Source organism: Lepidochelys olivacea, assembly GCF_965140295.1.
Source record: "Lepidochelys olivacea isolate rLepOli2 genome assembly, chromosome: 28".
Classification (NCBI taxonomy): Eukaryota; Metazoa; Chordata; order Testudines; family Cheloniidae; genus Lepidochelys; species Lepidochelys olivacea.
Window position 1 is genome coordinate 2114456 of NC_140438.1, and position 13271 is coordinate 2127726.

Below are 13271 nucleotides of genomic sequence, written 5' to 3' on the forward strand. Positions count from 1 at the left end.
CGGCAGAGACCAGGAAAGAATTAAGTGAGCATGAAGAGCGGAGGCAGGACGCGATGCTGAGGCTAATGGGGGAGCGAACGGACATGATGAAGCATCTGGTGGAGCTGCAGGAAAGCCAACAAGAGCACAGACCCCAGCTGCATCCATTGTATAACTGCCTGATCTCCTCCCCATGTTCCATAGCCTCCTCACCCAGACGCCCAAGAACGTGGTGGGGAGGCTCCGGGCACCCAGCCACTCCACTCCAGAGGATGGCTCAAGCAACAGAAGGCTGTCATTCAAACAGTTTGATTTGTAGTGTGGCTACAATAAGCAATGTGGCCTTGTCCTTCCCTCCTCCCCCACCGCACCCGGGCTTGTCTGTTACCTCATTTTTTTAATTAATAAAGAATGAATGGTTTCAAAACAGTAGTTACTTTATTTCGAAGGGGGGAGGGTGGTTGGCTTACAGGGAACTAAAATCAACAAAGGGGGCGGGTTTGCATCAAGGAGAAACACACACAACGGTCACACTGTAGCCTGGCCAGTCATGAAACTGGTTTTCAAAGCCTCTCTGATGCGCAGCGCACCTAACTGTGCTTTTCTAATCGCCCTGGTGTCTGGCTGCTCAAAATCGGACGCCAGGCAATTTGCCTCAACCTCCCACCGGGCCATAAACATCTCCCCCTTACTCTCACAGATATTATGGAGCACACAGCAAGCAGCAATAACAACGGGAATGTTGGTTGCGCTGAGGTCTGACCAACAGCGCCAGCGCGCTTTTAAACGTGCAAAGGCACATTCTACCACCATTCTCCACTTGCTCAGCCTATAATGGAACTGCTCCTTACTACTGTCCAGGCTGCATGAACCACGGGAGCAAGGGGTAGGCTGGGGTAGACGGTCTGCCGTTGCTTTCACAGAGGGAGGGGCGACTGACGACATGTACCCAAAACCACCCACGACAATGTTTTTGCCTCATCAGGTGTTGGGAGCTTAACCTAGAATTCCAATGGGTGGCAGAGACTGCTGGAACTGTGGGATAACTACCCACAGTGCACCGCTCTGTAAGTCGATGCTAGCCACGGTAGTGAGGACGCACTCTTCCCACTTAATGCACGTAGTGTGGACATACGCAATCGACTGTATAAAATCGACCTAATTTCATAGTGTAGACATACACATTTGAGTTCCTTCCAAACTCTTGGGTGAATACCAGCTGGTCCTGGTGACTTACTGCTGTTTAATTCATCAATTTGGTCCAAAACCTCCTCTAATGATACCTCAATCTGGGACAGTTCCTTAGATCTGTCACCTAAAAAGAATGGCTCAGGTTTGGGAATCTCCCTCACATCCTCAGCCGGGAAGACCAATGCAAAGAATTCATTTAGTTTCTCCGCAATGGCCTTAACGTCCTTGACTGCTCCTTTAGCACCTCAATCGGTCAGGGGCCCCACTGGTTGTTTAGCAGGCTTCCTGCTTCTGATGTACTTAAAACATTTTTTTGCTGTTACTTTTTGGGTCTTTGGCTAGCTGCTCTTCAAATTCCTTTTTGGCCTGATTATATTTTTACCCAGAGTTTATGCTCCTTTCTGTTTTCCGCACTAGGATTTAACTTTCACTTTTTAAAGGATGCCTTTTTGCCTCACTGCTTCTCTTACTTGGTTGTTTAACCGTGGTGACAGTTTTTTGGTTCTCTTGCTAGGATTTTTTTAATTTCGGGGTATGCCTTTCAATGGAGCCCCTAAAATGGCATCTTTAAAAAGTTTCTATGTAACTTCCAGGCATCCCTGTATAACCAGCCGCCCCGCCCCAGAGGTGGCCGCAATTCAGCGGCGGGCAAGGGGTCCCTGAGTCACCAGCCACCCCGCCCCAGAGGTGGCCGCATCTCAGCGCCGGGCAAGGGGTCCCTGTGTCACCAGCTGCCCCGCCCCAGAAGTGGCCGCATCTCAGCACCGGGTGAGTGGTCCCTGTGTCACCAGCCGCCCCGCCCCAGAGGTGGCCACATCTCAGTGCCGGGCAAGGGTTCCCTGTGTCACCAGCCGCCCTGCCTCAGAGGTGGCCGCATCTCAGTGCTGGGCAAGGGGTCCCTGGATAACCAGCCGCCTCCAAAGAGCCTGGGAAAGGCTGAATTACAAAGGGTACGAGCAATGCCCCAGACAATGGACAGGGGCCAGGATCACAGGGGGAGCCCAGGGCAAACTCCCTAGGACAGGATGGTTCTGGGAGGGGAGTGGGGTGTGGTGGGTTAGAGCGGGGGCCGGGGCTGGGAGCCAGGACTCCTGGGTTCCATCACCAGGTCTGCACCATACCTAAATTAATCCCTTTACTTGCTTATCTTTCCCCCACTCCGCACACCCACCCCAAGCCGTTTTGCCCAATCCTTGGAGAAACCTCCCTTGTTACTCCGTTAATATTCACCCACCCCGCTGTGAAGAGACCTGTTCCTTTCAATGCGAGAAAACTCAAGATGAACTTTCAAGCCACTTTGCTTCAATGAGGCACTTTTGACCTTTGGCCCACCTGCCCGGGGGGGGGCATTGTGGCCACTTCCAAGCTAAAGTCACCTTCGCTTGGGCCCCTTCCTCTCATGCGCTGGTTAGGGGTCCATGAACTCAGATGCCCGCTAGAGGAATTGGCTGGTTTTAATTCCCCCCCGAACGCAGCTCTGTTCCAAAAAAGGCGGCACTCGAAACTGCCACTTTTGTCCCCCACCCCCATAAAACTGTCATTTTGCTAAACAACTCCCTCCCCCCTTTAATGAGCAAATCCTACATTTTGGAGGTTAAACTAATCCGGGAGGGGGGCCTTTACACCCATAACTGCATTTCTGGGACATCACTAACCCCCTGCCCCCGGAGTGGGGTGCAAAGCTGGGTGTCCGCCAGCCATTCACAGCAGCAAGTGGGGAAACTGAGGCAGGGGCCTACCACACATATTATGGGAGTGGGCCTTTTATTTCCTGTCTGCATACACCTGCCACTGTGTAGTCCCCAGTCATGTCCCGCAGCCAACCTGGAACAGAGAAAGGAAAGAGTCATCCAGACCAACAGCAGGAAAACCCAGGGTGAGCTAGAACAATAGCCAGAGAACATAGGGCAACCTAGAACATGAAGGCGATCTCAAATGACACAAGAGACAAGTGTGATCTAGAACAATATCTAGAGAGCACGCAGCAACCTAGAACATGGAGGTGACCTAGACTGTCATACGAACACAAAGTGACCTAGAACAACATCCGGATAACATAGGGCAAACTAGAACATGGAGGTGACCTGCCGTTGATGGTGTGTACAGGGTTTCCCCAAATGAATGCAGCGGCCCGATCCTCCTCCCACTTTATAAAATGTTCTTTTATAAAATGTTCAGACTCTGATCCAATTTCTGCTCCTCGTTGGGGTCTTCATAGACTGAACCCTCCCCCGCTTCCTCAGCATCCTCCCTGAATTATGGACCTCCACAAAGGGCCTTAAGCTTCCAGCAGGCTTCTGGGAGGTTGGAGCCCATGGGAGGCACCGGCGGAGACCCCAGGAGGGCAAGGGTATTTATGTGCCTTATTTCTGTGAAGGAGCATCCTTCTCGGTGGAGATATTGAAGGGGATGGTAGGTAGGAAGAGAGGCAAAACTCTAGGACCCTCCCCAGGCTGGAATTTACGCTCTGACCGCATTAGCCCTTCCAGAACCTGGTCCCGGTCAAGGAGTTCGCCCCAGGGATCAGAGGATACAAACAGGGGATTAGGCCCAGGGAAGGAGGATTAGGCCCAGGCTGTGATAATGGATTGAGGGGCCCCAAAAGAGCTGTGGGGTGGGGGGGTAGCTGTCCCTCCTTGGTTCCCCCCCTTCACCCAGCCACTGCCACAACCCCCTTGCAGTCACGCCGGCTCCCTGAGATCTTGGCTTCTGGCTGGCCAGTCTCTGTCCTGGGAGGAAAGTTCCCCAGAGGCCGGTGTCAATGCGGCCGGCTCCGCCCCGGCCTCCACTTTGGTGCCATGGCAGGCAGGAGGGGAGGAGCCCAGGCAAGAGAAGAAATTGGGCAGAGTGACCAAAACCAGGCTCCCCGACAAGAGGAAAGCCCCAGCTGCCAGGAAAGAGGCTGTGTAGTCCCCAGTCGTGTCCCGCAGCCAACCTGGAACAGAGAAAGGAAAGAGTCATCCAGACCAACAGCAGGAAAACCCAGGGTGAGCTAGAACAATAGCCAGAGAACATAGGGCAACCTAGCACATGAAGGCGATCTCAAATGACACAAGAGACAAGTGTGATCTAGAACAATATCCAGAGAGCACACAGCAACCTAGAACATGGAGGTGACCTAGACTGTCATGCGAACACAAAGTGACCTAGAACGTAGGGCAAACTAGAACATGGAGGTGACCTACGGTGCCATAAGAAGCCAGGATGACTTAGATCAAAACCTAGGGTGACCTAGAAACAGGGCGACCTAGAACGAGGTCACGAGAACCTTGTGGGGTCTAGCTGGTTGGAGCAGGGGGAACTGGGAGTCAGGACTGCTGGTTCTATCCCCACCTGGGGTTGGAGGGCAGCTAATGCCAAGCCGGATGACGTTCACATGTTAACCACTGTTCCCAAGACCAGGGTAGGGGCCAGGAGTCTTGGTTCCAAGAAGGACCAAGTCTATGACTTAAGGTTACAGGGGAAAGGGCAGGGTTGGGGATTGATTTATGGGGGAAGGAGGAGCTCATTTCCAATTAATTGAATGGGAGGAGAAGAAAGCCAGAGGCGATCTACCAGAGAACGGCGCTCCCAGAAGCCCACCGATGCTCTCCATCATCTGCAGCAGCCCCATCGAGCCGAAAATCTGCCTGATGCCCACGATTTCCGGCAGGATGGAAAAGACCACGGGGGTGAGCGCCCCGGAGAAGAACCCGTAGCAGATGCCGATGGCCATCAGCAGCGGGTAGCTGCGCCCCAGAGGCAGCAGAGCCAAGGAGATGCCAGTCAGGGAGGTCCAGGCCACCAAGATGTGGCTGAGGTTGAAAACCCGGCAATCGGCCAGCCAACCCGAGAGGAGGCGGCCACACAGGTCAGCCACGGCCGCCACAGACATAAGGAAGGCGGCCTGGTACTCGTCGAAGCCCAGCTCCCGGGCCCGGGCCACCAAGTGGACGTAGGGAATGAAGTAGCCGGTGTTGATCAAGGTCACGGCCAGGACGAACCTCATGAAAGGCCAGTGGAAGAGCAAAGGCAGGCCAAAGAGGGTGGAAAGCTTCCCCAGGCAGCTCCCGCCGGGGTCCCCGGCGCCGGCCAGGTCCTCCTTGAGGGTCAGGGGGCGGATGAGGGCACCGCACACCACCAGGTTGAAGGACATGCCGGCCACCACCAGGAGGGCCCCCCGCCAGGCGTAGGTGTCCACCAGGAGTTGGAAGAGCGGGGAGAAGGCGAAGGAGGACAGGCCCACGCCAGTGAAGGCCAAGCCCGTGGCAAACGTCCGGCGCTTCTTGAAGTAACGGGCCACCGAGGCCACGGAAGGCGTGAAGACCAAGGCCCACCCGAAGCCTGCAAAAAAAAAAAAAAGGGGGGGGGCATAAAATACACACGTAGGGCCCCCCCCCCCATCACATCCAGGTTGGTACGGCAACAGGCCGGACGTGGCCACAAATGAGACTGTTTTGGGCCCATCTACTTTTTAACTCATTTTTCCAAAATGGCTGCTGTGTGGCTGCAGCCATTTTGAATGAGGCCCGGCTCCTTCCTCCCCCAGCCTCAGTGATTACCCTCCCCCCATATACTGATGGCCATTTTGAATGAGACCTAGCTCCTTCTCCCTACCCCCACCCATCAAATGGTGGCCATTTTGATGGTCCTCTCTTTCCTTTGATGCCCCCCCCGAACCGTCCCCCTCAGCGGCAGCCATTTTGAAAAGGCCCTGCTCCTTTCCCCTGTGGCCCCACAGTTCCCCCCATGGGATGGCAGCCATTTTGAAAGGGCCCTGCTCCTTTCCCCTGTGGCCCCACAGTTCCCTCTCCCTCCAACCCCCAGGATGGCAGCCATTTTGAAAAGGCCCCACTCCTTTCCCCCCATGCTCTCGTCCCTCCAAACAACTTCCCCACTGATTCTGCAGACGCAGTGGCAGCCATTTTGAAGAAGCCCTGGCTCCTTCCCCCTTGGGTCCACGGTTGCCCCCCACATGATGGTAGCCATTTTGAAAAAGGTCAACTATTTTAAAGCCCTAATTTAGTAGAACAGGAAGACAGGAAGACTTCATGGTCTCCAACAGGTAGGCTTAGAAGAATTATATTCCCCCCCGTCCCCCATCGGTAAGTGTTGGTAAACGCCCATTCAGCTGTAGACACCCAAACCAACGAACAGATATGGTCAATCGATAGAGATCGAAATGTACAGATCAGCAAAGTAAAGTCGTGCGCCGTAAGGATTAAAGGAAGTATCCTGAAATCCAGCTTGGTTCGGACACGTGAGGGGGACCACTTCTGTTTTTATGGCTACCAAGGTCTAACTTTTTCAACCTCTACGCCTGTTGGTCCAAACTTGTCCGACCAGCCCCCGCGGTTTCCCGCCGCTGTGCAAATTTCAATCCATAAAACCAGGGAGGAGAAAACAAAAGGTCGAACCCATAATCTTACGCAACCGTGAAAGCGTAAGTGGATAAAAAAAAAAAAAAAAAAAATCTCACAGAGACGCTTTAAAAGAAAGCGTCGAAACGACCCATCTAAATGCTCAAAAACAAACAACATCGAATGTTGCCAAGCCCACCAATGAAGGTTTAGCTCGGGTTGGCTGTTTGAACTCCCGGAAAAGGTGAAATGAAGATCTGAAAACCCGCCACCGGCAACATCCGGTCATTCCTGCCTGGAATACCGGATATTAGACCCAGAATCCCTTGCTCCTGGTCTTGGGCGAGGATGGTCCCAGGGTGCACTGGGTTACCCAGAAGCTCTTGCTCCCAGCCTTGAGCGAGGATACTCCCAGAGGGCACTGAGGCAGGGGGGGAGGCTCGGGGGGGACCTACCTGAGAGCAGCCCGATGCTCAGGTACAGGTGGGTCAGGCTGGTGGCAAAGGACGCCAGGAACATGCCCAGCCCCGAGAGGACGCCCCCGGCCATCACCACGGGGCGGGCGCCGTACTGGGTGCTGAGGGCGCTGCCCACCGGACCTGCAGGGAGCAGCAGAGAGACAACGGGCGGGCCCTGTTACCCTGCGATGCTGCTGACTCTGGGGGAGGAGTGGGGTTCTCTCTCCTACCTCCAAAAGAGGGTCAGGATCCCTTGCCCCCCCGCCCCCCCGAACTCACTAGCAAACTGCTGCACGGCGATCCCGATGGAGGTGATCCAGGAGACCTGCCCCGCCAGCTCCCCGAAGTACCCCACAAACTCCATGAAGAAGACACCGAAGGAGCGGATCACCCCGAAAACCAGCGCCGACTGGAAGAAGGCAGCCAGCACCACCATCCAGCCCCAGCCCCCGTCGGGGGGTTGGGGGTGCACCACCGGCATGGGGCTCACTGCAGGAGAGAGAGCGGGGCGTTACAATAGGCGCTTTTGTCCTGGGGTACAGGTCCTCCAGTCCCGGCCTCTCCCAGCAGGGGGCGCTGTGGGGCGCGGGGGAGCTCCCAGCTCCTCCAGTCCCGGCTTCCGAGCAGCTGCTTTTTCCCTCCCTTTGCATCTCTCACTTGGCCTCAAAACTGCCCCCCAACAAAGACTCCGTGCGCCCCCTTCCTGGCCTCCGGCTCCATGCCTGGGGCTCTGGGTGGCCCCCCACCTGCCCCTCCCCCCCTACCAGGGGCCCCTATTCTCCCCCCATACCTGTGTCTGTGTGTCCCCGTCTCTCCCTATGCCAGGGCCACCATCCCCCCCATGCCTGGGGCTGTGTGCCCCCCACCTCCAATCTTATTTCTCGTCTTTCTATTGGGGAGATCGGTCATTTAGGGTGTCAACACAGTAAGCTCCATTGGGGGGGGGGAACCATTCAGCTGGAAGACCCTAATTTCTGCCTTTCCCCGGTTCTTTGTTCTACAGGCAATCCCAGAGGCACGCGCCTGAGGCCAGGGGTTGACCCTCCTCCCCCTAAAATCAACAGGCCTCTCCCCACTGCCAGACCCTCCTGGGAGACCGGGTGCGAAGTGGACAAAGACAGATCGGAACGACGCCCTCTCAATCCAGAGTCTCCACAGATATTCAGTGCAAGATTAAACCCGACGTATCACGCGCAAAAGGCGAGCGAAGAGGCCGCGACCCGGAACGACGGCGGCCGAAGAAAGTTCTACTGCACGTCGGAAGGAGGCTTTGCAATAAGTTTGGGCCTCCAGACCCTGGGTTGGTAGCAGGAATGCGTGTAAAAGTTTGCAAACGATACCAAACCAGGAGGGTTTCAGAGCAGCAGCCATGTTAGTCTGTATTCTCAAAAAGAAAAGGAGGACTTGTGGCCCCTTAGAGACGAACCAATTTATTTGAGCATAAGCTTTCGTGAGCTACGGCTCACTTCATCGGATGCATTCAGTGGAAAATACAGGGAGGAGATTTATATACACAGAGAACATGAAACAATGGGTGTTACCCTACACACTGTAACCAGAGTGATCAGGTAAGGTGAGCTATTCCCAGAAGGAGAGCGGGGCGGGGGACACACACCTTGTGTAGTGATAATCAAGGTGGGCCACTTCCAGCAGTTGACAAGAACGTGTGAGGAACAGTGGGGGGTGGAGGGGGGAAATAAACATGGGGAAATAGTTTTACTTTGTGTAATGACCCATCCACTCCCAGTCTCTTTTCAAGCCTAAGTTAATTGTGTCCAGTTTACAAATTAATTCCAATTCAGCAGTCTCTCCTTGGAGTCTGTTTTTGAAGTTTTTTTGTTGGAGAATTGCCACTTTTAGGTCTGTAATCGAGCGACCAGAGAGACTGAAGTGTTCTCCGACTGGTTTTTGAATGTTATAATTCTTGACGTCTGATTTGTGTCCATTTATCCTTTTGCGTCGAGACTGTCCAGTTTGACCAATGTACATGGCAGAGGGGCGTTGCTGGCACATGATGGCGTATATCACATTGGTAGATGTGCAGGTGAACGAGCCTCTGATGGTGTGGCTGATGTGATTAGGCCCTATGATGGTGTCCCCTGAATAGATCATAGAATCATAGAATATCAGGGTTGGAAGGGACCTCAGGAGATCATCTAGTCCAACCCCCTGCTCAAAGCAGGACCAATCCCCAATTTTTGCCCCAGATCCCTAAATGGCCCCCTCAAGGATTGAACTCACAATCCTGGGTTTAGCAGGCCAATGCTCAAACCACTGAGCTATCCCTCCCCCAGATATGTGGACACAGGAGCGGTTGCAAGTGCCTTGGAGGGTAGGATTCAAATTCAAAATGATCTGGACAAACTGGAGAAATGGTCTGAAGTTAAGAGGATGAAATTCAATAAGGACAAATGCAAAATGCTCCACTTAGGAAGGAACAATCAGTTACACACACACAATGGGAAATGACTGCCTAGGAAGGAGCACTGTGGAAAGGGATCTAGGGGTCAGAGTGGACCACAAGCAAAATATGAGTCAACAGAGTAACCCTACTGCAAAAAAAATCAAGCATCATTCTGGGCTGTATCAGCAGGATTGTCGTAAGCCAGACACGAGAAGTAATTCTTCCGCTCTGCTCTGCATCCCATTCTGGGCACCACATTCAAGGACCGAGGTGGACAAATTGGAGAAAGTCCAGAGAAGAGCATCAGAAATGGTGAAAGGTCTAGAAAACACACGGGAAGACTGAAAAACTTGGGTTTGTTTAGTCTGGGAGAAGAGAAGACTGAGAGGGGGACACGATCACAGTTTTCGAGTACATAAAACGTGGTTACAAGGAGGAGGGAGAAAATTTGTTCTCCTTGACCGCTGAGGATAGGACAGGAAGCAATGGGCTTAAATTGCAGCAAGGGTGGTTTAGGTTGGACATTAGGAAAAACTTCCCAACTGTCAGGGTTGTTAGGCACTGGAATAAATTGCCTAGAGAGGTTGTCATTGGAGGTTTTTAAGAGCATCTTAGACAAACACCCGTCAGGGATGGTCTAGAGAATACTTAGTCCTGCCTTGAGGGCAGGGGGCTGGACTAGAGGACCTCTCGAGGTCCCTTCCAGCCCTACAATTCTAGGATTTAGCAATTCGTAACTCGTGATATCCAAGCAAACCCCAGAAGAACAAAACCGGTAGATTTGGGAGGGCGGGGATTTGGGGTGCATGCCCCCAAAAGCATGTAATGGCCAGACTGGGTCAGACCAAAGGTCCATCGAGCCCAGTGTCCTGTCTTCCGACAGTGGCCAACGTCGGACGCTTCGGAGGGAACAAACAGAACTGGGGCAACACTTGAGCGATCGTCCAATGCCCGCATAACCCAAGCCGGGGAACGTCCCCATAAAACCATCCCCAGAGCTGAGCCCTTTGGCGAACCTCCAACCTCGACCACAAAATTGTCAGCAGTGGAGAATTCCCCCCCCACACACACACACTCGTTAGAAATTGCTCCAACAATTCAGAACACCAAACGCCCACCGGCCGGAGCGGACCGCAGTGATTTGTCCAAGGCAGCGGGAGATGGATTGACAGAAATAGCGGGTGGAGTGGAGAAGTAAACTCAGGCTCCCTGGAATATCACACGTGGACAGGGGTTGAGACATGCAAGGTTGTAATGGAAAAGGGGTATGAGAGAAAAAAGGAAAGACGTAAACTAGACAGTCGGCCCGCACTCTTCGCTGTTTGCGTTCTTCGATCTTTGCTTTCCGTCACCTTTAGGAGTTGACCGCATGGCAATCCGAGAGCCTGTTATGCCAGATCTATCGGGCTTTTCTGGAACCGCATTCACACCCTGCTTTACTTGGGTTTTCAAGGAAGTCTTCAAGCCTCCACGTACGTGACGCAGCGATCTCACTTCTTATACAGGAGTTTTACGGGAGCAAAGAACCGGTGATGGGGGTCTCGTGCGAGTCGCACCCAAGAGAGATGTGGACTAGATCGGTGGTCTGCAAACCTTTTTTTCTTGGCGACCCCAGTTGAAGAAAATTGTTGATGCCCACGACCCAACGGAGCTGGGGAGGAGGCGTTTGGGGTGTGGGAGGGGCTCAGGGCTGGGGCACAGGGTTGAGGTGTGGGCTGCAGGGTGGGGCTGGGAATGAGGGATTCAGGGTGTGGGTTCGGCCTCTGGCTGGGGCAGGGGGTTGGGATGCAGGAGGCAGTCAGGGTTCTGGGCTGGGAGTGCAGGCTCTAGGGTGGGGCCGAGGATGAGGGTACAAGAGGGGGCTCCAAGTTTGGGGGGGCTCAGGGGTGGGGCAGGGGATTGGGCTTATCTCGGGAGGCTCTCGCCCACAGGCACCCCCCCGCTCCCCACAAGCTCCCAATGGCCTTGCAGTACTGGTTTGAAAATCACTGGTCTTGATAATACTTCATGAGCGCAGGGGACTGGACTAGATGACTTCTCGGGGGCCCTTCCCACCCTACGATTCTCCGAAGGGAAATTGTTCTGATCAACGGCTTACTTCATACTTCGCACTTCAACCCAGTTACCCAGGTTGCCTTCGGTTTTTTGCATCTTGAATAAGGGGTTCGCCATACACGGACGCGACTGGCGCAAAGTGGATGAAGATAGATTGGAACATAGCCCCCTTAATCCAGAGTCTCCACAAGATTCAGGAGTAGCTCTGGTGCTTAAAGGCTTAGCTGACAAGATTTCATTTACACTTTCATTTCTGCTTAACTCCCACACACACAGGACCCGATTCTGCTTCCCCGTGAACTGGCTAATACGGATAATCCGCTTTCAGAGCAGATTTAAACGCACACCCAGCCCTCAATCCGAATTAACGTCCCAGTGTAGACAAACCCTTAAGACAGGGGTTCTCAAACTGGGGGTTGGGACCCCTCAGGGGGTCCCGAGGTTATTACATGGGGGGGGGGTCACGAGCTGTCAGCCTTCACCCCAAGCCCCACTTTGCCTCCTGCATTTATAATGGTGTTAAATATATAAAAATGTGTTTTTAATTTATAAGGGGGGCTCCGCACTCAGAGGCTTGCTGTGTGAAAGGGGTCACCAGTACAAAAGTTTGAGAACCACTGCCTTAAGAGGATGAGACATTTATTTCCCCCCCCCCCCACTTCAGTGAGGGTTAAGAGTAAATCAGCAAAAAATTGACCCCCCGCGTGCTGAACTCTTTAATCTTGCCACCAGGATTTTATTAACATCTTCACCCCCAGCAGAGCCAAAGACATACCAGGGTGAACCCATCTCCATCACCCCCAAGATCGCATGCCCCCTCGCTGTCCTCCCCCAGCAGCGACTCACCCCAGAATCAGCCACACCAAAAGCAGTCAGAAGGGATCCAGTGGAGGGAGCTGCGATGAGGGTTGGGGGGGGGTTTACCCCTTTAGCTAGGTGACTCCCCCACGCTCACTCCAGGGAAGGGGGAAGCAACAGCAGCTGGCGGGGGGGGGGGGGGAGTATTGGGTCACCCCTCCCCCACCACCAGAGCTAGTGTGGCCAGGGTCAAAGTCTATCGAATCGCAGCAGGAAATCATGGACCTCCAAACACCATCTCCTCCCCCCACCCCTCCAGCCCGGGGGGTGTGTGTGTGTGTGCGGCGATCCCTCCCCTCCGCCAGGCGTTACACCTGTATACCCGCCCGGTCGCTGATCTCCCCCCCCGCCCCCAATCCTTACCTGGCCGAGCATCACATCAGCCTCCGCTGCTCCCCCGAAAAAGCCAGGGCAAAAAATCCACCCCCCACCTTCAGAAATCCCCCTCTGGGCGTTATACCCAGATACCAGCCCGCCGCCTTCCCGGGGGCTGGCGATCCAGGACCCCCTTAAAAAGCGGAGGGGGGGGATGCGAGGATCAACGAACCCCACAAATCCGAAAAAAAAAAACCCAAACCCACGTGTGTCCCCCCCCGCGCCGGGCGCTCACATGGACCGCCCTGGCCGCGCCACCTGGTCGCAACGTTCCAAGGGGGCGGGGCGCCGCGGCCGCGCCACCTGGTCGCAACGTTCCAAGGGGGGGCCCGGCCGAGCCGAGCCTGACACTGCAGGGGGCAGGCCACGCCCCCTTAGCCCCGCCTCCCGCTCTCACCCCACCGGCGCAGGCGCAGCTGGGCTGTCCCGAAACGTCCGCAGACCTGGGCGTAATTCGTGGGTCCGCCTCTTGTCCCTGCCCCCCACCCCCCCCAACCGGGCAGTGTTGGGGGGGGGCAGAGCTAGGGGGCTGTCCTGGGGCTGCACGGGGGGACATCGGGGCCTATGGGGCTGCACAGAGTGGACATGGGGTGTGTGTTAAGGGGTTGCACA

The 13271-nt window shown here is 54.6% G+C and overlaps 1 protein-coding gene across 1 annotated transcript; it reads right to left on the reverse strand.

The window, feature by feature from the left end:
- Positions 1 to 395: 395 nt before the first annotated feature.
- Positions 396 to 13019, reverse strand: LOC311514021 (monocarboxylate transporter 13-like). The gene is made up of 5 exons (XM_084616285.1): positions 12648 to 13019; positions 7247 to 7456; positions 6965 to 7108; positions 4726 to 5493; positions 396 to 4105 (listed from the first exon to the last, which is right to left on the reverse strand). The coding sequence occupies exons 2-5, from the start codon at positions 7446 to 7448 to the stop codon at positions 3852 to 3854; spliced, it is 1368 nt and encodes a 455-aa protein (XP_084472411.1). The 5' UTR covers positions 7449 to 7456; positions 12648 to 13019; the 3' UTR covers positions 396 to 3851.
- Positions 13020 to 13271: the final 252 nt, after the last annotated feature.